Here is a 27796-nt window from a genome sequence, read left to right as displayed (position 1 = left end):
GTGGGGGATGTCAAGAAACAGATTGATTATCTGGAGTCATAGGAGAGGGAATTATCTGCTAATCCGCTGGCGACCAAGGTGGATTTAGAGCATGTCTGGGAGAATTTTGAGGGCATGGAAAACCGTAGCCGGCGGTATAACGTCCGTATCGTGGGAGTCCCAGATGGAGTGGAGGGACAGAATATGGTGGAATTTCTGGACAGGCTCTTTCAGATTCTGCTCGACATAGCAGGCCATAAGCTGGAAATCAAGCAAGCTCACAGGGTTCCGGCTCGGCGATACGCTGCGGGAGACAGGCCCTGATCAATTCTGGCCAAATTTCTGAGATCATCCAATAAAGATCTTGTGTTACGTGAGGCGAGGTGTAAAGGAAGGCTTTCTTGGAAGAACCACAGCATTTTCTTTTTCCCAGACTTTGCGAACTCGACAAGAGAGAAACATGATCGATTCAAGGAATGCAAGAAACTTTTATATCAACGGAAGTTCGCTTTTGCACTGATATTACTGGCCAAACTGAGAATAGATGCTAAGGATGGCTGTAAAACATTCACATGCCCACAGCAAGCGATGTCCTTCATAAAGGGTGTGTGGTAAGTTGTGTGTGGACCGCGGAGAGTAGCATGAGCCTCCACATGCTGGGAGTCTCTGCGGTGTCATGCACAATGAGCCACATGATAAGATGCAAGGATTGACGGTCTCAGAAGCAGAGGCAACTGAGACTCATCCTCCGCCACCTGGATTGAGGTGAGTAACAGTGCCACCACAAGGATCTGCTAATTAGTGGGAATTGAGCATTCTAAATTGGAAGGAAAGGGGATAAAAACATTTGAAAAAAGATGGCGCTAGTGTGAATAAGGACGACGAGGGGATGCTGAACTCTGAAAAGGTGTGTGACTAATTGATAATCAGAATCAGAATGAGCTTTATTGCCAAGTATGCTTACACATACAAGGAATTTGTCATGGAGACAGAAGCTTCCAGTGCACAAACAATACAACAAGACAGATATAATAATAAAAAAATAGAATAAAAAAAAGTGAATAGAAAATATAAGTATATATAGGAATACACAGCAAACCCCCAAAAATGTATATATATATATATATATATATATATGTATACTTTTATTCACCAAAGTGGCAGTCAACTGATCACAAACTACTGTCAGGACATTAATAACATGAAAAATTACTATTACAATTCAAAACAACTTCAAAAGTTTTCTCATCAAAAAATTATCCACATGCAGCAAAGACAGCTTTGCAGATATTTGGCATTCCGGCTGTCAGTTTGTTCAGACACTCAGGTGACATTTCAACCCCACTCCTCCTGTAGCACTTGCTATAGATGTGGCTGTCTTATTGTGGACTTCTCATGCATCTAGCTGATCCATGGGGTTAAGATCCATAACACTATTTTACAATTATCTAGAGTTGGGGTACACGAGTTTGGACTCGAGTCAGAGTCACGAGTCCAATTTTAATGGAGTTGTCACAGACTCTGGTGCATTTTTACATCGTAGATGTAGCGAGAGTTGTTTCACTGTGTTTAAGCAAACACACGCGCACACACATACGCACATGCACAGGCCCACTCATCAGTCAACCAGAACGTTTTAATGTTACTACAGAGACTACTGTAAATTATCGACTACCGAGATGGCTGGCATGACGACGGGTATGTATCCAATGTAATAGAAACTAAACATGGTAGTTTCACATGACATGGGACCTAACAACTGGTGTGTGGCATTTGTGCAGCAAAGATGGTGCTCGCATTGCAGTTTCATCATGGTTAAAAACTACACTGAGTCAAGTCACCCACATCATGTCTCCACAGTTTACTAAAAACAGCATATCGAAATAAAAATATATAAAAATAGTTTTAATATTGGACTATTAATTCTTTTTAGGCATAATGTATCTACACATGTAAGCTTCTGTAGTCTCTTGTGGTCCATGAAGTGTTGTCAGCTTGAACTGGTTCATAATAGCTTGATGAATTAACTGTGTAACTTTTTAGATAGTGGGGAAAAAAGCATTATTGATAAAGTAGACAGCAACTCTAAACAGATAAACAGCACCTATTTATTATTGATTGACTATTCAAAGCATTGACGAGCTGCTTAAAATATATTCTTTTACAGCATTTGTCCACCATACAAAACCTTCAACCATGCACAATAAAATAATAGGATATTTTGGGCACTGAAATGTTTTGTTTATAATTTAATTATAGACTATAAAATGAATGTATTATTCAATGACAGAGTTTGTGTATGAAGCTAAACTTCATAAAACAAGATGAATTTAGTTGGTTATGGCGTTTTTATTTTAAATTTGTATTTTATTTTATTTGTATTGTAGACCACTGGGTAACTTATGCACATCTTTTTTTAGCCTAGCAGGTAGAATTCAATGAAGCTGTCAGCTGAGGACATGTGAGGTGTCTATTTCTCAAACTAGAGCCTCTGATGTACTTATCCTCTTGTTTAGTTGTGCATCTGGCCTTCCACGTCTCTTTCTGTCCTTGTTAGACAGTTGTCCTTTGTCTTTGAAGACTGTAGTGTACGCGTTTGTATGACATCTTCAGTTTTTATTTATTTTTTTGCAATTTCAAGCATTGTATAGCCTTCATTGCTCAAAACAAGGATTGACTGACAAGTTTCTAGAGAAAACAGTTTCTTTTTTTGCCATTTTTGACCAAATATTGACCTTAAGACGTGTCAGTCTATTGCATACTGTGGCAACTCAAAAACAAACACAAAGACAAACCAAAGCTTCATTTAACAAACCAAATAGCTTTCAGCTGTGTTTGATATAAAGGCAAGTGATTTTCTAGTAAAAAATTAGCAAGATTACTCCAGGATAAGGTGTTGGAGTGATGGCTGCTGGAAATGGGGCCTGTCTAGATTTGATCAAATAGTGATGGTGCTGTGTTTTTACATCAGTAATGTCCTGACTATACTTTGTGATCGGTTGAATGCCACTTTGGTGAATTAAAGTACCAATTTCTTTCCATAAGAGCCGTAGATCTCAACTTTTAAAGTTTAGATCTACACAATCAATTTTCATTGATTTAAGTCTATTTAAATGCCTATTTTGTTATTTACAGTCAGATTCATTTAAACACACAGCATGGATGTGGTAAAGAAACCGCTCAACCGAAAACTGCCACTGTTTTTAAAGAGAGAGCACCATTTGAATATTTGTTAATAATGTAAACTCAATGTAAATATAAAAAATGATGATACAAAAAACAAGCATGTAACAAAATGTGTAATAATTATGTAAACGTGCATATATTTAAAGGGGCAATAATATATTCTGAATTATTTTAACTTCATAAAACACTTTAAATATTGAAGAATTTAAATGTAACTTTTGGCCGCCAGTGTGTGTGTGTGTGTGTATATATATATATATATTTATATATATATGCCCATCCGGTCTATATGTGTTTTGTGGATCTGGAGAAGGTGTATGACCGGGTCCCCCGGGAGAGACTGTGGGAGGTGCTGCGGGAGTACGGGGTGGGGGGATCCCTTCTTAGGGCGATCCAATCTCTGTACGTCCAAAGCTAGAGCTGTGTCCGGGTCCTCGGCACGAAGTTGAGTTCATTCCATGTGGGGGTTGGTCTCCGCCAAGGCTGCACTTTGTCACCAATCCTGTTTGTGATATTCATGGACAGGATATCGAGGCGTAGTCGGGGTGGGGAAGGTGTGCGGTTCGGTGGGCTGGGGATCTCATCACTGCTTTTTGCAGATGATGTTGTCTTCATGTCATCATCGGTCCGTGACCTTCAGCTCTCACTGGATCGCTTGGCAGTCGAGTGTGAAGCAGCTGGGATGAGGATTAGCACCTCTAAATCTGAGGCCATGGTTCTCAGCAGGAAACCGATGGAGTGCGTACTCCAGGTAGGGAAGGAGGTATTGCCCCAAGTGAAGGAGTTCAAGTACCTCGGGGTCTTGTTCTCGAGTGAGGGGACAATGGAGCGGGAGGTTGGCCGGAGAATCGGGGCAGCGGGGGCGGTATTGCACTCACTCTATCGCACCGTTGTCATGAAAAGAGAGCTGAGCCGAAAGGCAAAGCTCTCGATCTACCGGTCAATTTTTGTTCCTACCCTCACCTATGGTCATGAAGGCTGGGTCATGACCGAAAGAACTAGGTCACGAGTACAAGCGGCCGAAATGGGCTTCCTCAGAAGGGTGGCGGGCTTCTCCCTTAGAGATAGGGTGAGGAGCTCAGTCATCCGTGAGGAGCTCGGAGTAGAGCGTCAAAAGGAGTCAGTTGAGGTGGTTTGGGCATCTGGTAAGGATGCCCCCTGGGCGCCTCCCTAGGGAGGTGTTTCAGGCACGTCCAGCTGGGAGGAGGGCTCAGGGAAGACCCAGGATTAGGTGGAGAGATTACATCTCCTCACTGGCCTGGGAACGCCTCGGGGTCCCCCAGTCAGAGCTGGTTAATGTGGCTCGGGATAGGGAAGTTTGGGGCCCCCTGCTGGAGCAGCTGCCCCCGCAACCCGACTTCGGATAAGCGGTTGAAGATGGATGGATGGATGGATGGATGGATGGATATGTATGTACAAATGCAAATCTGTTATATACAAAAGCAAGGAAATGTAATGGCAGAAGAGTTATGGTATGTTGGATAAATATAAATAGACTAAGCTGTGTATTGCACATAATTATTGGTCAATTGGGCAATTTTAACTGTTCATGAGATGGATGGCCTGAGGGAAAAAACTGTTTTTGGTGCCCAGTGCTCTGTAGCGCTGGCCAGAGGGCAACAGTTAAAAAAAAGTCACACTACTGGCCTCTTAATATTTCAAAGCTAGATGTTTTTAATTGTTGCTTTATAGTAAGTAGACGGCAGCCACCGCCCGTGCATTTAAAGTCTAGGACTTCAGTGCGATTCGTGCCATTAAGAAAACACAATAAATGTCATAAGTTTCACAATAAATAATCATACATTACATGGCAGTCAACTAATAATACCAACTGACACTTTAACACGTCCACGCACGAAAGCCAGAACCAAGGAGGTCTAATACAAAGAAAAAGCTCTCTAATAACATTTGCAATTTAAATTTTGCTTGCAATACATTTTGATTCGTCAGGGTACACGGTTACTTTTCAATACTCGATCCAACACTGAATGCTCCAGCAGCCTAATTTACACTTAGAAATGTCTTGATGTTACTATAACAATGCAAAAAGCACTTTTTGAAAACAATTTAGTTGAAAATCTGTTCTCCTTTCCTGTTTAATAAATTAAGCATTCACACGATCATGCAGAACATCTGCTGTTTTTAAATCCATAAAGATCTCTTTCTCAATGGTGATAGCAGCAGTGACGACGATCTCATGCTCATCGATTTCAAATTACATCACTTAAAGCATGACTGGGTCACTCAAGGCCAGCTAGAAGGCCTCGGGCAGGACATATCCTAAATCTCTTAAACTTATAAATAAGATTTCTTAAGATTTCTTTATTGACTGATGTTCCCTTTGTTGATCTGTTTGTATATTTTGAATCTTTCTTTTCTTTTCCCATTTGTTGTGTCCTCTTGTATGTATATGCAGTGCTGTTATCTTTTTCTTTATGAAAAAAACAAAACAAAAACAGGACATATCCTAAAAGATCACGCCCACCAAGAACAAATAAATCAATCTGATTGGCTGATGAATCTGACAATCTGAATTTAGTTTCTCATTCGATTTCTGGTTTTGGAATCGATGGAAATGATTCCAAGAGTCGATTCCAGACTCATATTTTTTTATTGTTTGATTGGAAAAAAGAAAGAAAGAAAAAACAGGAGGTAAGGTTAAATCTTATAATAAACAGCTCACTACAATGTGTTCTTTGCACTATTTATAATAGCATGAATGACATTTACTATTAATAGGTCCATTCTAAAATTAAAACAGGGCATGTATGCTTCAATCCCATGAGATAAATTTGAGGGAATTTTGAGTAGATGTTCACGAAATACAGCAAATAATCTTAAAAGCACATTTTACCTTCATTGAAATTGTCTGTTATCACTCATGAGTTCTTGTTTAGGATGAGGTTTAAATTAAAATGGACAGTAATTGTCCACAATCTTTTGTACACTGAATAAAATGTCCAAACAATATACAAATTATTCAGTTTTATTTAAAAATGCAGGTTGTTGTACTGGTTTATTTGATAAAATTTAAAAATTTATATATTTTATAACTTTTATTTAAAATTTTGGTTTTTGAATTTGATTTCATAAAATAATTATAATGTAAAATGTAGGCTGATAAAAAAAATATATGTGTAAAAGCTTTTAAAACACTGTAAAAATGTCCAGAACGACTAGAGAAGCGTTAGATTCTTGCTTTTGTAAGTGCACCACGATTATTTAAACTTAAATATACAGATTTATTGATGTGAATTGGGACGATTACACAACTCTGGCATCTTCTTGTTGCAGATTTGTGTTGTAACATCATGGAAGTTGTTATTGTTTGCAAATTTACTGTCACAAATTTGGCATGTTACTTGATTTTAATCCAAAGTAAAAAATGCCGGCAAACAATACAGGTCTGGAAAGCAGATATGTTGAAGGGCTTGTGTGATTGTGAATACAGATGAATGAGCAGATCAGATTTACTGATGCTGATGGACAACAAAAGACTAGAAGTCAGGTTGATGATCGTTAAGATGCAGCCATTTTATATTTCTTTTGTAAATTGTTTTAGTGCTGTTAGGCTTCTGAAATTTGTAGTAGTTCAGTGGTCGAGGATATAAACACAGTCTTCAAATATCAACTGATTTCCCCGAAAGGAATCGGCTCCAGCTCTCGATTATCTATTCCTAATGCATCAGAATCGATTCCCAGCCCTAAACTGAAAAAAGTGTCAGTAATTTTAACAGTAAAATACTGTAAAAATGTTATAGAATTAAAATGTTCATTGATTAACAAATATTAACTGTAAAATATACAGTATTTTTTTAAATATATTTTAAAAGACAATACAGTCGTTTTTACAATATAATTATGTAAAAATTTAAATGTTTAAATGTAAAAAGTATGAATGTATTATTAATGGTAAAAATGTTGTAGCACTATACTAGTGAAGGAGGACAGGAAACAGGTCTTCCTCTCAAGGTACGTCCCTCTTTTAATTATGTTTTATATACACAAATACACGAACACACAAACGCTGGGTCTGCTCTCTTTCTTTTCTTCCCTCCCCGTCTGGAGGCTCTGTTTTTATGCCGCTCTCCTCGTGCTCACTGGAATTAGAGACAGGTGTTAGGCATAATTTAGCTCAGGTGTAAGCGCCCTTACCGCTTTCCTCTCCCGGACGGGCGCTTGACCACGCCCCCGCTGCCACATACCCCCACCGCCCGACTCAGGCCGGGGCACCATCTGGCCTGTCTACCACTCCCCCCCCATTCCCGGAGAGAAAGTCGGCGACAGCCATCTGCACCCCCGGTCTGTGGACCACCTTGAATTTAAAGGGCTGGAGAGCCAGATACCAACGGGTGATCCGGGCGTTAGTATCCTTCATGCGGTGGAGCCACTGGAGTGGGGCGTGATCCGAGCAGAGGGTGAAGGCCCGCCCCAGCAGGTAATACCGGAGGGTGAGGACCGCCCACTTGATGGCCAAACACTCCTTCTCCCACAGTGCTGTACTTAGTCTCCCTTAAGGAGAGCTTACGGCTAATGTACAGCACTGGGCTCCTCCCCTCCACCACCTGCTGAGTACGGCCCCCAGCCCTCTGTCTGAAGCGTCCGTCTGCAAAATAAAAGGGAGAGAAGTCAGGTGCATGAAGAAGCGGCCCCCACAAAGTGCGGCTTTAACCTGCATAAGCGCCTGTTGACACTGCTCCGACCATTGAACCGGATCTGGAGCCCCCTTTTTAGTGAGGTCAGTCAGCGGGCTGGTGGCGTCCGAATAATTAGGCACAAACCTTCTATAATAGCCAGCCAGCCCCAGGAACTGCCTCACCCCCTTTTTGGTCTTCGGTCTAGGGCAAGTCGCAATCGCCGCGGTCTTATCAATTTGGGGCCGCACCTGGCCATGACCCAAGTGGAACCCCAGATACCGTACCTCCACCGCCCAATCGCGCACTTCTTAGGGTTTGCCGTGAGCCCGCCGCCGCAGCGACCTCAGGACGGCCCTCAGATGTTGCATGTGCCGCTGCCAATCATTGCTATAAATGATAATATCATCTAAATAGGCAGCGGCGTACGCGGTGTCGCGGTCTGAGGATCCGATCCATGAGTCAGCTGAAACGTGGCGGCGCCCAAACAAACCGAAAGGAAGCGTCACAAATTGGTGTAACCCAAGCGGCGTAGTGAAGGCTGTTTTCTCACGGGACATTGGTGTCAAGGGGATCTGCCAATAACCCTTTGTTAAATCCAAGGTCGAATAAAATCGAGCAGTGCCTAACCGATCGAGCAGTTCATCAACACGGGGCATTGGGTACGCGTCAAATTTAGACACCGCGTTGACTTTTCTGTAATCCACACAGAATCGAATAGACCCATCACTCTTGGGAACAAGAACAACCGGGCTGGACCAATCACTGTGGGATTCCTCTATTACGCCCATATCAAGCATCGCATCTAATTCTTCCGTACTATTTTCTTTTTATGTTCGAGTTAGCGATAGAGGCGACAACGCACCACCGCGCCCGGCTCGGTCTCGATGTGGTGCTGTATGATGTTTGTACGGCCCGGTAGAGGGAAAACACATCCGCAAATTCCTTTTGTAATTCAGAAACCTCTGTGAGCTGTCGTGGTGAGAGTTGGTCTCCACAAGTAACCGGAGTGTTGAGATTGTAGTTTTTGTTTACCTCCGGCCCGAGCTCCGCCCTCTCGGAACTACCGTGGCCAACGTCACAGAGGCTGCCTCCTCCCTCCATAATTTCAGGAGGTTGAGGTGATAAATTTGACGTCGCCCCCTCTATCGGTACGTTTAACCTCATAATCGAGATCCCCGACTGCGTCGTGTGACCTCAAAGGGTCCTTGCTACTTGGCAAGTAATTTAGAGCTTCGATGTTGGGAGTAATACAAGTACCTTATCTCCGGTGCAAATTCCGTAGCCGAGCACCCCTGTCATACAGCCGGCGTTGGCGTTCTTGAGCTTGGAGCAAATTTTCCTGTGTTAATCGCCCCAGTGTGTGGAGTTTTGCTCTAAGATCGAGAACGAACTGAATTTCATTTTTACTATTAGAAGGTCCCTCCTCCCACGCTTCACGGATGACGTCAAGGACACCGCGGGGGCGTCGCCCGTACAGCAGCTCAAATGGGGAGAACCCGGTGGAGGCTGGTGGGACCTCTCGTACTGCAAACAACAGGGGGTCTAGCCACTTATCCCGATTTCTAGCGTCCTCGTGTACGAATTTACGAATCATGTTCTTGAGCGTTTTATTAAATCGTTCCACTAGGCCATCTGTCTGCGGGTGGTAAACGCTAGTGCGAATCGATTTGATGCCCAAGAGCTCGTAAAGTTCGCGAAGTGTTACGTGACATAAAAGTCGGTGCCTTGATCGGTGAGGATTTCCTTCGGAATCCCCACCCGGGAGATTATCTTGAAGAGTGCCCCTGCAACACTACGTGCAGAGATGTTGCTGAGAGGCACTGCTTCCGGATATCGTGTCGCGTAATCCACCAGGACTAACACGAAGAGATGTCCGCGTGCTGACCGTTCTAATGGCCCGACGAGGTCCATCCCAATTCTCTCGAAGGGGACCTCGATTAATGGTAGAGGGCGCAATGGCACTTTTGGGGTGGCCGGTGGGTTTACCAGCTGACATTCACGGCACGCCGCACACCACCTGCGGACATCACCGCCAATGCCCGGCCAATAGAAACGGGCTATTAGACGGAGAAGTGTTTTCCGTTCCCCTAGGTGACCGGCCATAGGATTGTAGTGAGCCGCCTGGAAAACCATTTCCGGCGGCCGTGGAACCAATAATTGTGTCACTTCCTCCTTTGTTTGAGCGTCCTGCGTCACTCTATATAACCGGTCTTTAACCAACGCAAAGTATGGGTATGCAATGGCGACGCCGGCGGAGCTGTTGACCATCAATCACTCTCACTTGGTCAAAAGCATGTTTAAGAGTCTCGTCCCGCGACTGCTCTAGAGGAAAGTCCCCTTCAGGGAATTCCCTGAGAGGAGGGGCGCCACCTCGCCCCTTTCCTCGTCATTCGGGCAGCCGAGGGCGGTCCGGCTCCGCCTCCCCTGCCAGAGCATCGCACACTGCACACCTCTTTATGCAGGACCCATCCGCACAAATACCCTCTAATATATCTTTAAAATTCGACCAATCAGTACCCAAGATTAGCGGATGGGTGAGGCGGGAACTAACCGCTGCCTCCACACTATGTTTTTCCCCAAAATATAATTGCCAAACGTCACCATGGGATATTTGTGCACATCCCCATGCACACACCTCACCCTCACCAGTTTAGATAAACCCAAAGCCCCGGGTTGAACCAAGCGTTGGTGGATGGTGGTCTGGTTGCAGCCGGTATCCAGCAAAGCTTGGTAAATACCCCCCCGATCCTTACCGGAATCCGGTATGCTCCAGCCCAACAGGGGGCAGCCTGCGGGACGTCGGAGACCCGCACCACCGTCCCCACCTCCATCAGCGGACACTGATCCCGGAAGTGGCTCGGGTCTCCGCACCTCCAACAGGCCGGCCCAGGCATTGCGGCCGCACTTGTGCTGGCGGGTGCCCCCACCTGAGGAGGAGAGCGGCTGAAAGACGGGGAATGGGAGGACGCATTCTCCCACGGCTGGGGAGCAGGTCTCTGGAAGCCTCCACTCCTGCGCGGGGCAGTAATGGGCCCTGGGGAGAGAACAGAAGGAGAAAACACAGGGGAGGGGGCGAGGGCATGGGCAGATACAAGGGAAGGGGAGAGAGAGAGAGAAGAAGAGGGCTCGCCCGCCCTCGGGATCGCCGCCAAGTGGTCCTCCGCTAGCCGAACAGCTTCCTCCAACGACGCCGGGCGATGGCACTGGACCCACCCTGCCGTCTTCCGAGGCAGCCGTTGAACGAACTGTTCCAGTACCACCTGGTCGATCACTCCCTCGACGTCGTGGTCCCCAGCGAGCAGCCAGCGCCGACAGGCGTCCCGAGCCGTTGGGCAAACGCGAACGGGCGATCGGACTTCTCCAGCTTCATGCCCGGAAGAGCTGGCGATTCTCTTCCGGGCTCCGACCGACCCGTTGCAGAATGGCCCTCTTCAGGTCAGTGTAAGCCAGGAGATTTTTCGCCGGCAGTTGTTGTGCCGCGAGTTGAGCTTCCCCGGACAGGAGAGGAATTAGACGGGCTGCCCACTATTCGGGCGGCCAGCCCCAGATTTCGACCGTCCGCTCGAACAAGTCGAGGAAGGCCTCAGGATCATCTGCCGCCCCCATTTTCTGTAACGTGGGCGGGGGTAGCGTAGCGCGGCTGTCCGGGGTCGCGGCTGTGGCCGGCTCCGTCTCCTGGCTGAGGAGGCTCCGGATGGCGAGCCGGTCCTCTGCCTGAGCCCGCATGATCTCAAAAAACCGGCGATCTTGGTCCTGCCGGAGCTCAAGCAGGGATTGCTGGTGGCCTTGGTGCAGCGTCGCGAGGGATTGGAGGACTTCTGCCAGCTGGGAGGACTCTATGGGGCGACTTTGCTCCATAATTTCCCGGGTTTCGGCACCAGTGTAGCACTATACTAGTGAAGGAGGACAGGAAACAGGTCTTCCTCTCAAGGTACGTCCCTCTTTTAATTATGTTTTATATACACAAATACACGAACACACAAACGCTGGGTCTGCTCTCTTTCTTTTCTTCCCTCCCCGTCTGGAGGCTCTGTTTTTATGCCGCTCTCCTCGTGCTCACTGGAATTAGAGACAGGTGTTAGGCATAATTTAGCTCAGGTGTAAGCGCCCTTACCGCTTTCCTCTCCCGGACGGGCGCTTGACCACGCCCCCGCTGCCACAAATGTACATTATGTTTAACAAGAGAGCACATGTACTTTTTACAGTAAATTATTGCTAAAATTACAGTAAAAACAAACAGTAATCGGGCGTTCCCAGAATTCCCTGCGTGATCCATTACATTTCATTATATTTAATGGGATGGGAATATTTTTTATTTTAAATATCAGTTACGTGCACTTGGGTGTTCTGTGTTATATTTGATTTAATTTAGTTCATGTTTACTGCATTATATTATAGTTATAGTTATTACGTTGATTAACAAATACCTTATAAAGTAAACAACAGATTTGTACAGTTTCATAAGGCATGTTTATTAATTTATTTACCGTAAATTTAACATAATTTTTTTTTTTTTTACAGTGCCAGCATGTAAATTACAGACATTTTAAACTGTAAAATGTACAGGTTGTTCTGTAAAGTGGTTTACATTTTAACTGTATTTTTTACAGAATTATTCTGGCAACCACAGCTGCCAGATTCTTTTTTGTAAAAACAACAGGATGTTTTTTACAGTGAACCGCATCTCAAGCGCTCTGATGTGCGCATTACGTCTACAAACTCCTGCGAAAATATAAATGAGATATAAACTTGTCAAATATAATAGTGAGCAAATATATGCACTGTATCATATAGTGTCTGAAGATATGGATTTAACCACTAGAGTCATATGGGTTACATTTGTGCTCCCTTTTTTTTAGCTTCAAATTTTCTTCTAAAAATCTTAAAATGTGTTCTGCAGAGGAAAGTCATACATCTGTGACGTCAGGAGGGTGAGTAAATGATGAATTTTCATTTTTGGGTGAACCATCTTTTTCAGTTCACCTTATAATTGATATTTTGTCTTGTACATATTATTGCAAATGAAGTCTTAAGTTATCTAACAATTTTTTTAATATTTATGTTTCTGTTATGGTTGTTGAGCTACAAATTTTTTTATTTTGTTTGTTTTTCTTTCTTCAGTGTAAAAGGTGATTGGCTCTTTTACCTGTAAGGCGGTACTTCCCTTTCTACACCCGCCATATTGGGTGTTTCAATTTGTTTCATTCATTTTAATAAGTGCTCATCTGTAATCAGTAATTTTTACATAACTTTACATAACAATAATTTGACATAACTAAAGTCACTTCGTGACTCATGAAGTCCACAAGGCTTGAGCCTTAAATTACTTAGTTATATTTAATCACTTTGGTGAACAAATACAATTAAAATTGTATTGCCTCATAACACGTGGTTAGCCACAGCGGCTTAGTATGTGCGCTTCATTTTTTGACCACCAGATGGCAGTAAATTGAACACCATATTACCCCATTTGCAATACAATTTAATATTTAATAATACGATATTTAAAGCCTTGTTTTTTTTTTTTTTTCTTTCAAAAGGCCTGATGTTCCCATCACTACTAAAACAATCATTAGTTTAGCTTGTAAAACATACTTTAATACTTGTGTGGTACTGCAGTGTAATTGTATCAGATCTAGCGTTCAACAACATCAAAAATCCTGTTGTGCCTGTTATCACGTTCATCAGTGTCAAATCACATGTGGTGTAACATACGGCCTGTCAAGATGGCAGGATAAAACTAATTTTTATATGAACACATGCAGTAGGGTAATTATTCAGTGGAAAATTGTGTTGTGGAGATGTGATTTTTCGAGAGATATACTTAAATCTTCCTCTGGTTTAGCTGCAGTACAAAATGTACTGTCACAAATTTCACGGTTAAGTTTTAAAGCTGGGTCTGTTCTCATCAGAAACCCGTAAACACTTAGAGAGCACACAAACTCCAAGATTTATTTCAAACTAATATTCCCCTGCCAGAGAGTGCAAACCACATACAGGCATGCACAAACCTACAAGCTTTCAGAGAGCTCAAACCTTCACCATTTCCTGCAGCACAAGACTGCGGTTCTTTTTACTTCAGACAAACAAGAGAAAAGATACAAAGACAGGAAACCTCATTCAAGATGCAATTTTGTCTGACAGCACAAATTCAACGATGCCTTGTTTTTATGTCAAGTTTATTAAAACAGCACAAAAACTGATGGCTATTTAGACAATATGTAGCCATATATATATATACAGAGATCGAAATGGTCTACATTACAATCCATTAGTAATTTATACAAATTATTTTGCATTTTCATCAGAAAATTGAATCCTAATAATTTTGACATAATACAATGTCTCTTCTTGATCTCCACATTCTCCCTCAAAGGGATAGTTCACCCCAAACTTTAAAAGATGTTAGGCAGAATGTTTGTCTCAGTGACCATTCACTCTCATTGTGTGAGATAAAGATGCAATGAAAGTGAATAATGACTGAGAATAATGACCTAACATTATGACTGACATCTCCAGATGGGTCACACCGGTTTGGAGCAACATGAGGGTAAATTATGACAGAAGATCACATTTGATCAAGTGTAATATGCATTTCTCACTAAATAAGGTCCTGAACGTACCAGTGGAGTGGAAATGGATGCACACATCACCCAGCTGTGTTCCCCCTCCCACTCACACACTCCTCTATCATGCTTTCCTTCATACTCTCTCTTTCATGTCCGCCAGGAACGAGTCCACACAGAAAACTGTGACATCTTTATCTCCAGCACCCACTCTGGAAGAACAGCAATGACTCAATGCGCTTGGAACTTCATCCGACAACGCATTCACTGTTAAACTGTTCTTGTGTCTCTTTGTTTCAATACACAAATGCAAATAGACGCATCAATGTATTTTAGATCTGTTAGATCCAAGTGTAGATCTGAAATGGAACAGTAAGGGTGCATTTCTTTTTCTGGGTCAGTGTTGAATGTTTGTAGGCCAGATAACAGCATCAAGAGTCCAAGATTTGATCAATGTCATTCAAACACTTGTTTCTCATCATCGGACTAAAATGAGACTTCAAGCATGCAGTCTACCGGCCTCTCATGTCTCCCAGTGCTGACAGCAGTCCTCAGATTCTGTCATGTAAAGGTAAGAGTTAATGGCCTCCTTTAGTCCTTCGCTCACTAGAGAGTCCTCTGTGCCATCTTTACTGTGTCCGAAGATCATTGAGCTGCAAAGAGAAATTATTTTGGAACTGTTCAACGATGCTATTAGACTTTCAATCACATGCAGGATATGAATTATAGGTATCTATTATAATATTTTTTACTAGTTAAAATGCTCATTCTTGATATTAGCAATGGCATTACTGAAGAAATACATACTCTTGATTAAAGGCCAACTGATAGTGGATTTTATGATACTAATAACTAAGGTGGTGGGAAATGCTGATACCCAATTAATTGGCTGATACTTTTTATCAAAAAAAAATATCAGCCAATTATCGATCGAATGTCCAAAAAAGTCATTACTATGGCAAGCAATGAGTCCAAATTAACAAAATCCCAATAATAACCAGAAAAAAATACTTGGTGCATAACGCAGGACTTTTAAGTATTAAAGAAACGAAACACACCAGGAACTCTAATTTTGAATTGAAGAAATTATAAAAAAAACGAACAGCAACTATCGGCATAGATTTTTGCGATAACGAAAAGAAACTATTGGCACTGATTAATTGGTAAATCCGATATATCAGTCTATCTCTACTAACAAGTAAAAAAAAAACATAATTCTTGACCTTGGTAACAATTTAATTATATATATATATATATATATATATATATATATATATATATATAAAATACAAATTTTAATAGTTCATATTGCATTTTTAACCCTGAGTATTCCCGCTAGTAATATGTTTTTTTTTTTTATCAAGCATTAACAATTTAACTAGTGAAAACCTAAAAAAAAAAAAACTTCATTGCAGACATCAATATTTTTTATTTTAACTAGTAAAAATGTTATTGTATATATATATAAGATTCATATCCTGATGTTGAAAGGGTTTGTGATAATTCTGGAATATTTGTCATGGGTAAACCTTTCAGATAATGTGCAATCAAACTTTATTCATGACTGATTTTGTTTAATTTGTCGATGCAAACGTACCTGTTCACATCTTTCCAGTTTATAGTGGGCCTCTTCACGGCTAGAGGAGGCGGACCAGTTACCACGGGAACATTGTTGGATCCAATGATGTAGCAAGGCTCCCCTAGAGTACAGCACAGCCCGTCCGATACTTCTGAGGAAAAGTTAACATTTAAAATCTGCACCACAACTCAGTTTAAAAAGACTGACATTAAGCAAAGCTTCCTGTACCTCAAGCTTAAACTATGTTTGTTTTACTTTATTTAATTAAAGGTGCACCAAGTAGCTAATATTTTCTCTGTAGATGCAGTATCACACAAGCAAATGTTTTCGGCTACTAATATCATAATATAAATACGATATTTACTGTATTTTTTTGACCTGTGATTAATTTATTCAGCAACTGAAATTGTCCAATAATACTGTTTTAACTGAGATAAAGTGAGTGGTATTTGGCTGGTCATGTTGTGTTAACATGGCCGCCATCATGAGGGGTGACCCACCTTACAGTATGTAGAAAAGAATAGCTTCTTCTTGACCACTGACGAGACTTATGTCATTTTATGTGAGTTTGTATTAAAATGAAGTTCAAAATACAATAATTTTTTTAAAGTCTGACTTCATTGAGGATCGCACCTAAAGCAAAGTGTGTAATAGACTAAGACGAAGTGTAAATTCGATTTTATTGCAGTGTGATAGAGATCCAATACAATAATCATCATACAGTAGTTCTGAAACCACACAAACAAAATGTCACTTACAGCCACATGGGTGCATATTATACATGCTATACTGGCATATACTGTCTTTATAACTGTGTGTGTACCTGAATAATGTGCGACCAGGTCTGAGAGGAATCGGAAGGTGAGTCTAGGAGAGATGTAGAACCAGCCATTCTCTATGCAGTTGATGCGGTAGTGTTTGACAGAAGCGTGTTCCTCTGAGCTGCTCTTGCGCACTGACAGTGTGTGGTTACCTGTGAAAAACAGAGTACATTATAATCTAGATCTTTACGTTTTCTGAAGAAATGTTTCCCCATGCAAAACTCGCGGCCACAATGCTAGGGTGTAGTGGCTGGTTGTCAGGGTTTTATGCAATCTCAAATAAGTTCTGAGTGGTATTTAGCATGTTGCTATGTAGTTTTTAAAGGAATATTCCAGGTTCAACAGAAGTTATGCTCAATAAACAGCATTTGTAGCATAATGTTGATTACCTAAAAAAACTTTCTTTAAAAAAAGCATAAATGGAGGTTACAGTGAGGCACTTTCAATGGATGTGAATGGGGCCAATGTTTGGAGGGTTTAAAATTCAGAAATGTGAAGCTTATCATTTTATCAAAGCACATGAATTCTTCTGTTAAAACTTGTGTATTACAGCTGTTCTCAATCTATTTTACACATTTCGCCAAACTCAGGTCACAGCTCTCAACACCATCTGAACACTTTGTAATTGCCCTAAACAGATTGTACATTTTTCTTGAGTTTCTCGAAACACTACACATACATTTCTCTGATCCAAGATTCATGCTTTCAAAACAGTTAACACAGACAACTAAATTAAAGGTTATCAGGTGGTCAAATCCCTTCACATTGATATCTGCTGCGTTAAAAAATGCAATTTACTAAATTTTCATCATGATTTGATATCTATAATCCATAGTCAAATATGAAAATTCAGAGCAAATGAACAATGAGAAAGAAGGAAAAGAGGAAGAACAAGACAAAGAAGAGGTAGAGTGAAACAGGAGGAAGAAGTGATGTGGAAAAAGGAAGGCTTTCAACTCTTTGGTCGAGTTGAGGAAAGACCAAATGATGAGATGCATTAACGATGGTGAGCAGAAAGAAAGAGGACAGCAGGGTGGAAGAGGAGAGAAAAGGAAAACACAGAAGAGGCTCAACTAATCTGAGAGGCCGTCTAATTGATCATGTTATGATCTGATGCGAGCAGATCTACAGTGACTTCAATCTCAACAAAAAAGGAAACTGAATGGCATTGGTCTGCGTGCCAGAATCAAGGTCTACAATTACCATCAGTGCAACATCCTATGTTGTCTTGGGTTCATCATAAAATATAGCGAGACTGGGTTAGTTGAGATTGTTAACTTTTTAACAAGTAAACTTTTTCATCCTCTTTTAAAAGGAAGAGCAGGAACAAGGAGACTTTTAGAGAAAGTTTATGAAAGGGTCTTTCTTTGTTGTGGATTTTAGTGACAGTTGTGTGTCTGTAACTGAAAATGTTATGAATTCAATAGAGAACACATCAATGGTTTTGATGTTAGTATTTAGTAGAAACTCAGAAAAGAATACAGTATTTCATTATGCAGTGAAATCGAATTGTTATGCAAAATTAAGAGTTTGTTTTATTGGCTATGTGAATTGTTTTGAGAGCACTGACTATTGTTTGGAGAAATTGATCAAATCAATTGTGAAAAATGATCTTTCTCACAATCATTTAAATAATAGTTTTTACAATCGCAGTGGCATCAAAGTTGTAAAATTGGATAAAACTTTACTAAGAAAAGAATAGTAAGTGATTTTATCACACTAAAATCATGTTAAAATGTTGCAAGCATGTTGCTTGCGTCTCGTGACTATACTGTTGAAACAGCAAGTTTTTTAACATTTACGGACTGACCCCCATTCACCTGTGTCACTGGAACACCGATTTTTGCTTTCTTTTTTTTCAAGAAAAGAAGGGGCAAGTCAAATAATATTTTTTTGTAGTAATAAACATTATTAACTTTTATTGAACATGGAATATTCTTTTAAGGTGTTCTGGGTGCTTGCTAGGTGATTAGGTACTACTGTCCTAAGTAAAAAAAAGCCCATCCCCACGTCATTATACCTCAATAACTGCTATGTCCATAGAACACTATTTCATAGTATGTTGTTTACATTTAGCATTTTAGAAAGTGTCTTTTGAATCTTTTGCACTACTCTGATTACAAATGTGTACTGGTGTCTCTCACTGTGCCTATTGTCCTGTTCCTTTTAGTAATTTATTGTACTGTCCTGTACTTTTTGCACATGTTTGGATGTGCACTTCATGTAGAAATGTTATTTAGTCTGTGTAGTCTCATGTGGTTCTGTGTTTGTCCTATGTTGTTTTATAGCACCATGGTCCTGGAGAAATGTGTACTGTACTAACTGTATATGGTTGAACGATAATAAAAAACATTTGACTTGACTTGGTCATCTCTATATATGGATCCCTATTCAGGACCCTAGATATGACTCAGGTTCCTACTTCAACGTGAGTCTATTCGAAGTCTGATCGCTTAGAACAGTAAAAACACACCGCATGATTTGAGGTATCTTTCATGTCCATTGTGCAAAAGAGTCTTTTGCAAGTTACACGCCAAAGTGTAATACTTATGGGTAATAGTAGTTTATTAAATACTAATTTATGCTCTAACAAAATCTGTTTATGTTTTGTTTTGCAAGTAAAGATACCCTCTATACATCAAAGTAGCTTTGGGTAAAAGGTTGAAATGAACTTTAACTAGCATTAGTTTGTGTGTGTATGTACCTTGAAAGGTCTCACTCTCTCTGATAAGAAAGGAGCCGGGCTGATTATGGGGGAGCAACAAAAGTTCCTCTGCTTTCTGTTTGCTGAGACCTACAAACTGCCACCTGCACACACACACACACACACACAACACACACACAGGGTTAGTCACAGATACAGTAAATGACAATGTACGTAATGAAAGACAGCACCGAAGGAAAAAGCAGTAGGCAGGTAACGTTTGTCGTCATGTGAGTGAGGTGCAGGGTCAGTGTGGTTACAGTACATTGACAATAGCAAAATATCACTGTAACAATTTAAGCCCACAATACATGTTTATTAACCCACGCCAAGTTCTTGTTTCTAAAGAAATTAACCCCACCTCAAAAACTAGAACTGAAATCATTACCCCCTCTGGAGGAATGATGATGTGATGTGTGGAATTAACCCTCAGATCGGACAAATGACATCAATGTGATGTCAAGAGATGTAGTCTCTGAACCAATCAATTTTGACAATTTTGACACTCAGACTTGTTTTGATAGAGGTACTCATCACACTTTTGGCATTTAGGTTTTGATAAACCTGTAAAGCCTGATATATGAAAGTATTGTCAGAAATGTCTTATTTTTTTTACATTAAACTGATTTTAGAAAAAAAAGAAGAAAAAAAAAAAACAATTGCAGGTGCTTTTTTTTTAATTATTTTTTAATGTATATATTTGGTATTAGACTTTTATTACCTTCCTGAGGCTCAGCTGACTCATTTTTGTAAATTACATTTGTTGTTGAAGTTTTTCTTAGCCCATATATATATATATATATATATATATATATATATATATATATATATATGTATATATATGTGTGTTAGAATTTTCAAAGCTTTGTGATTCTTTTTTTTTTTTTTTTTTTTTTGTGGTGGTGGCGGCCATGAATGTAATGGTGATTGAGAGATCTACCTCAAAAGCGTTTTGTATCATTGATGCATGTAATATACATTTTCCAAAGAATTATATACAAAAGTTTAACCAAGCACAGGTTGCTTATATTCAGCAAAAACTCATTTTAAAATATCAGTAACAATATAATAATTACTGTCAGTTTTACTTTATTAAAGTAAGCAGTCATTTATCTCAACATAACAGTCACTTTTCACGCAAATCTGCCGGCATTTTAAATAGATCGATAAAAACACTGAAACAACTTTTTTCACAAATAACCACTAGATGGTGCCAAAAACATGTGAAACTTACATATCATAGGGTTTTTGGCTTTTCAGCTTAAACAGAGAGTGAAACAGGATCCTTCAAACATTGTGTATAATACTTGATACATACAGCATTATAGGGCTAATATTCGACAGCCACTGAATTAGCAGAATACTCTTGTGGGAACAGGAAGTCACATTTTTTGACTGCTAAAATAGGTCTTTTCTTTCCAAATTTTCAAATTGCCCCCAGTGGCCAAACCTGGAACAACAGTTGTGCGTAAAAGCAATAGTACTGAGAACGAAACAGCGTTCTTTTACTTATGTCTTTGAATAGATGTAATGTAAAGCATAGCTCATCTGATGAGTAGCAATAATGCTAATATACTCCTAAACATAATCCTACAAGTACAAAGACCAAAACAGCATTTTTCTGCTTACTTGACATGGTTTTGCTTGTCCAGAATTCACCACATCTGGTCTGAATTTTGATGGAATGAATTTGGAACCAACACATCAGTATGATTATGTTGGAATAAAACCAGCCCCACTGTCTCTCTTCAAAATTTCACCCTCCAAAGACCTGAAATAAAAGCGTGGGCTGCTCGCAACTCGCAGAGGCTTGATTACTCAGAACATCTACTTCAGGAGTCATGTTTCCAATCCATCCAAGTTATTGGATTTTATACAGCATTTTATTTATGTGCAAAATCTGAATATCACAAAAACAAATTGCGAATAAACCACTGTTTCCATCTCAACTGATTCTGCTCAAAATTACTCTATATTTGGGTTCTTGGGTGAAGAACTAGTTTATAAAAGCAATAAACATGAGCAATAGTGCTGTTGTGTGCACAAAACAACAATCTTGCTTGTGTGATTTGCTTAAATTAAAGATGAGAAATTAAAGTTGTGCTCACCTGTTGTACACTTTGGCGGTGTAATTGCTGGGGATGTAGCTCTCATTTCCTGTGGCTGATGAGCTAACTTTACACCACTCTCCCTCACTGTAACAGATTACAACTAATCAGATACAGATGCAGTACAAGCAACCTGTTATCAAAACAGTGCAAGTGGATCCTGGACTTACTCTGACAAAATGTTGAGTCTCTCTCCCACTCTGATGGTGCAGTCACCCGGACCTCTCGATGGATAGTCGTACAGTGAAACCACCACGTATCTGCCACTGTCTGCACAAAAAGGTGAAAACAACACCTTCAGTCCTGTCAGTTTTATCTAATGACCATTTCAGTCATTGGTTTAAATTAGACATTCTTTATAGGTCTCCTCGTCACACGATTTAACACATACTCTACAGTCCTTTTTAACATTGATGTGAACATGGGATTTTTGGTTATTTAGAAATTGACGTCTGAGAACTTGCCTCCAAAATTGAACCACTAGTTGTCTTCAAGATTACTAATCACTGTGACACAAATCCGACGTGAATTTAAGAACATTTTAAGCACTAACGCAAACAAATTACTTCACTGCAATTACAAAAATCGAGAGTTCTGGCAAACCCCTGATGCAAATTTGGCACTTATTCTTTTCAAATCTAAATGAGCTTTGCGGCAAACTCTTCATTGTTGCCATAGAAGCGTTTGCCAGTAGCTGCAATTGTTGCCAAAAGTTTGCTGCAGGTTCACCACTATCGGTGAAGAGCTGCAAACTTCTGGCAAACTTTTGTGACAAATCGCAAGGTAATTTACATGTGAAAATAGTGAGTTGCAAGTTTGCCAGAACTCTAGAGTTGGAGTGTAAGGGTGGTTCTCCTGGTATGAATATATATTAGGAAACAAGATTTTATTATTTTCCAAGAAAAGTAAGTGGTGCTTGCCTATGCAAATTTCACCACCGTGGTGCTATGGTGCTGTGTGGGCATAGATATGCAGTTGCTGGGTGTTTTTAGGATGTTGCTATGCTGTTGCTGAGATGTTCCAAGTGTTTTTAGGATGTTGCTATGCAGTTGCTGAAATGTTCCAAGTGTTTTTAGGATGTTGCTATGCAGTTGCTGAAATGTTCCAAGTGTTTTTAGGATGTTGCTATGCAGTTGCTGAAATGTTCCAAGTGTTTTTAGGATGTTGCTATGCTGTTGCTGAGATGTTCCAAGTGTTTTTAGGATGTTGCTATGCAGTTGCTGAAATGTTCCAAGTGTTTTTAGGATGTTGCTATGCAGTTGCTGAAATGTTCCAAGTGTTTTTAGGATGTTGCTATGCAGTTTCTGAGATGTTCCAAGTGTTTTTAGGATGTTGTTATGCAGTTGCTGGATGTTCCAAGTGTTTTTAGGATGTTGCTATGCAGTTGCTGAGATGTTCCAAGTGTTTTTAGGATGTTGCTATGCAGTTGCTGGATGTTCCAAGTGTTTTTAGGATGTTGCTATGTAGTTGCTGGATGTTCCAAGTGTTTTTAGGATGTTGCTATGCAGTTGCTGAGATGTTCCAAGTGTTTTTAGGATGTTGCTATGCAGTTGCTGGATGTTCCAAGTGTGTTTAGGATGTTGCTATGCAGTTGTTGGATGTTCCAAGTGTTTTTAGGATGTTGCTATGCAGTTGCTGGATGTTCCAAGTGTTTTTAGGATGTTGCTATGTGGTTGCTGAGATGTTCCAAGTGTTTTTAGGATGTTGCTATGCAGTTGCTGGATGTTCCAAGTGTTTTTAGGATGTTGCTATGTAGTTGCTGGATGTTCCAAGTGTTTTTAGGATGTTGCTATGCAGTTGCTGAGATGTTCCAAGTGTTTTTAGGATGTTGCTATGCAGTTGCTGGATGTTCCAAGTGTGTTTAGGATGTTGCTATGCAGTTGTTGGATGTTCCAAGTGTTTTTAGGATGTTGCTATGCAGTTGCTGGATGTTCCAAGTGTTTTTAGGATGTTGCTATGCGGTTGCTGAGATGTTCCAAGTGTTTTTAGGATGTTGTTATGCAGTTGCTGGATGTTCCAAGTGTTTTTAGGATGTTGCTATGCAGTTGCTGAGATGTTCCAAGTGTTTTTAGGATGTTGCTATGCAGTTGCTGGATGTTCCAAGTGTTTTTAGGATGTTGCTATGCAGTTGCTGGATGTTCCAAGTGTTTTTAGGATGTTGCTATGCAGTTGCTGGATGTTCCAAGTGTTTTTAGGATGTTGCTGCGCAGTTGCTGAGATGTTCCAAGTGTTTTTAGGATGTTGCTATGCAGTTTCTGAAATGATTCAAGTGTTTTTAGGATGTTGCTATGCAGTTGTTGGATGTTCCAAGTGTTTTTAGGATGTTGCTATGCAGTTGCTAAGATGTTCTGAGTGTTTTTAGCATGTTACTAAATGTTATGGGTGAATGCTTAGTGACCCATGGATAATCGACACATTGCTTCCAAAAGTTGACCTACCCTGAAATCAACCCCATTCAGTTAAATTTCTGGCAAGCTCCATCCCCCATAAGAAATCAATTCAATTGTAAACACATTTACCTCTAGCGCTTCTAAAAGTGCATTGCGCAAGCAACCTCTAAGATACAATTTACTCTAAATTAGGGAGTAATCACATTCATATATACAATGTTGAATGTGATCCTAAAATTACATATTTTCTCCACTGACGGTTAGGTTATGGTTGGGAATTTTTCACCACTCTGGACATTTCAAACAGAAACTGAAGCTTAATCTTAGCCATACGTTCAACATCGCTTCCTGCTTTGGGCACATGGGTGCAGTGATTTTAATTTTGGTAAGTAAAAACCCATTTCAGCAGCAAGACCTTAGACCTGCTGTCACCGAATTCACAGTGCGATCATACTGATTTACAGTACATTCTAGTGCTAAGATTGTGCAAACAGGTCAAAATTACATCATGCATGTATAAAATCTGTTCTAGTCCACAGTATTGATACTTGGTCATCTTGTCCATATTTTCAGTGTTGAACTCACCCAGCAACATTGGGCCGGTGCTCTCCTCTGGGCTCAGGAGGCCAGCATGTGTGCTGGATCCATGTCGATCTTTACTGGGCCGACTGCCCATGCTGCTCTGAAGTGTTTAGGTGCTCAATACTAGTAGGAACCACAATCTAAATAAAAAAATAATAAAACATTAATTTGTATGGATTTTTTTATGTTATCCATAAAACTTAATAAAAAATTTTTTAAAAATCTGCTGAAACATTTTATCAGGCTAAGGGTTCCTTATATCAGGCTTTGCACGAAGGGAGGATGTCGACTAACCACTAGTGTGCTTTGATCAAAACTTTCCATCCACACTTTCAAAATGACACACTTATTTGTCAACTTGAGTGAAAAAATGGGGAGGCTGTTCTTAAAATATATCTGGTGCACCACTAAGAAAATTCTATTCATTTGATTACATCACAATAATTGTCACAGTTGTTTAATCGATTGTTTCACAATTCCATGTGTGCCTAGGCAAAAAACAAAACAAACATATTCACAAAGAAATTAAATAAATAAAAAGGATTTTACATGCACAAATACAGATATGCACTAAATAAAATCACTAGCTAAGATTACAATTAAGTAAAACATTTTGTGTTGTCCCTTAACAGTAATTAAGATGGGATCGTGTGGTCAATGTTCAGTCTGGGTGGGTGTGATTTTATAATATGACAATTATGATTTAATGATTACTTTAAACTGATTAATTGAAATCAGATGAGTTGGATGGTGTGATACATCACTTCAAATAAAATATTTTAAACAAGATAATATTTATAATAAGATATAATTATTTCTAATAAAACAGCCATCTATTGGATATTACTTTTATGCTCTAAAATACTCTAAAACATCAGTTCTTTTACTTGCAGTGCACTGACATGTATAGATTGTTTAACTTGTAATTACACTGTTATAACATTTTGTTACAATGTAATAACATGCTCATTCCCTGCTCTTAGTAATTTTAGTAAAATATCACCCCTGCCATGATTTAAAAAACCTCTTATGTCAAATAATAGATTTCACTGATAAACACTGTGACCATTGCAGAGCGTGTTTCCATATTATAGTGCAACGCAGTGGCACAAGTACATGGCATTATTAAGCAGATGGTATCACAGATGGGTCTCACTAGGTTATCAGGGTCTTCAGGTCCAAATCACAGACCCCATACCCTGATCACCAAAACAACACGTGTGTAACTAATTACATGTGCTTAAAAAAATCACATCTATAGCAGAATTTACTGTATCATTGCAGTGTCAGCACAAAGGCTAATAAGCAGAAATTTAAAGTGCCTATTCTCTTTTAGAATAATGTTTAAAAATATTCCTAAAAGGTTAGTATGATGGGAAATGCATATTTACACAAAGAAAAGACCAAGTGTACTAACTTCCTGTTGTGGACCTAGTGCATTGTTTCAATATGTTTTTTTTTTTTGGGTCAATATTTACACATGTAATAGATCTTTAAGGTTTCTCAAGTCAGAATTTTTAGCATATACAATTTTTAGGTTGTAAGTTTAAGTTTAGAATTGCATACAAAGCCACAAACGTTTCTTTGAAATATGTTAAGCCTTTGAAGCAACTTCAAGACTTTACAAGCGCATGCTTTTCAAGACTGTGAGATTATGACTTTGAAGTTTAGAACTGTTAAATTCTCTATGTAATGTAAACATCCTTGATGACTAAAACCATGCTGTCTTAAAGCCAAAAGCAGAGATGTTTTTCTTTTCTTTAGGAAAAGTACAAAAAAAATTTATTTCTATAATTTTTATATATATATATATATATATATATATATATATATATATATATATATATATATATATATTACAGCACAAATAGAATATTGAAATATTAAAGGAATACATCAGCCTGTTTTCTTTTCTTTCTGATACAGCACATTTAAAGTCTTTTTCCCCTGACCCGAAAATGGTATTAAAACTAATATATATAAATGATGTTCACCTGTGAGAACATTGAACATCAATATTGTCTTAAGTTGTTTTGGATAAAAGGTCAACTACTTAATAAATATTCACAGGGAAGCACTCTGCACAAGAGTATTAAAAACATCAGAATCACTAATACATTTATACCACTATGTGTGTGTGTGTGTGTGTGTGTGTGTGTGTGTGTGTGTGTGTGTGTGTTACATTTGGGCACAAAGTGTCTTACCTCATGGTCCTCAAGCTGGCATTTATGATAATCCTTCTATAGAAGCAAAGTGACCTCCTCACAAACACAGCTGGTGTGCAACAGGCCTGAAAACTGAGATAGCCAGGCAATACAATTCTGTAAACCAGAGTTGAGTTAAGTTTTCTTCTTTATTCAGGTCACTAAAGAGCCGAGGAGGGACAATAGTTGAGCTGAGAGTCAGGTGAAGTCTGAAGCTGTCTGTTGTTGCTGTGGTCGTCTGAGTTTTGGTAGGCAGTCTACACAGGCAGCTCTACTTACTACACACTTGCAGTTTCCTGTGACGAACAGGTCTAACTGTCACTCCTTTACTGACGCACAGAGGTCTGACAGAGAGAAAGAGGTAGGGAAGGTGTTTTGAGCTGTACAAATACTCAACGCAGATGTTCATTGAGGAAAAATCCCAAATGTCACCTTGTATACAGCCAGAAACATTACCAATGGATGAGCCTTGTTGAATTGTTCATAGGAATCAAAGCATACAGAAATTCTTTAGCACATATTTCTAAATGCACCAAAACCAATTACCATAGCAATAACTGCCATGGAAACTACATTTTCAGACTGGATGCAGATAATGTTCTGTAGTCTCAAAACAAAGTCTTTCTACAAAGTAGGGCCACTCATTAATCTTAAAGCAGAATTTCAGCTCATTAGCATAAAATGATTAATTCAAACTGAACTTTCAGTGAATTTACAATGCATTTTCTATGTACATTGCAATGTCAGTCATTTCATTTAGTAAGAGCTTCACTACATACTAAAGATGTTCCAACACTCATTCCCATGAAAAAGGAGAGAGTTAATTATAGTTATAGTGGATGTCATCCTACTGGGTCTGCAAAGTTCATGCTCAAATTTCAGCGGCAGGTAAGAAACAAAATCAGCTGATCTGTACATTAATTGAACATGACAGAAACATAAAAAGAGTGATTATGCACAGCTGATGGAAAGAAGACTATGATCTCTTATCATTGCTCCTTTATGCTGTGGTCAATGTGCAAAGTGTATATGCAACAGTT

General features: G+C 39.7%; 1 protein-coding gene across 2 annotated transcripts; it reads right to left on the bottom strand.

Annotated features, from left to right (window-relative positions):
- Positions 1-14012: 14012 nt before the first annotated feature.
- LOC127628986 (src-like-adapter 2) lies at positions 14013-27078 on the bottom strand. 2 transcript variants are annotated; one of them, XM_052105989.1, is made up of 8 exons: positions 26757-27078; positions 24556-24692; positions 21751-21850; positions 21581-21667; positions 19473-19576; positions 16771-16920; positions 15966-16098; positions 14013-15021 (listed from the first exon to the last, which is right to left on the bottom strand). In XM_052105989.1, exons 2-8 carry the CDS (start codon positions 24644-24646, stop codon positions 14892-14894), a joined length of 795 nt encoding a protein of 264 aa, XP_051961949.1. In that variant the 5' UTR covers positions 24647-24692; positions 26757-27078; the 3' UTR covers positions 14013-14891. The 2 variants fall into 2 exon arrangements, with proteins under 2 accessions (XP_051961949.1, XP_051961950.1); XM_052105990.1 differs by having other exon boundaries at positions 15966-16095.
- Positions 27079-27796: the final 718 nt, after the last annotated feature.

The sequence above is a fragment of the Xyrauchen texanus genome, chromosome 35 (assembly GCF_025860055.1).
Source record: "Xyrauchen texanus isolate HMW12.3.18 chromosome 35, RBS_HiC_50CHRs, whole genome shotgun sequence".
NCBI classification, from domain to species: Eukaryota; Metazoa; Chordata; class Actinopteri; order Cypriniformes; family Catostomidae; genus Xyrauchen; species Xyrauchen texanus.
Note: the sequence above shows the minus strand (reverse complement) of the source record. Positions and strands in the feature narration are given on the sequence as shown.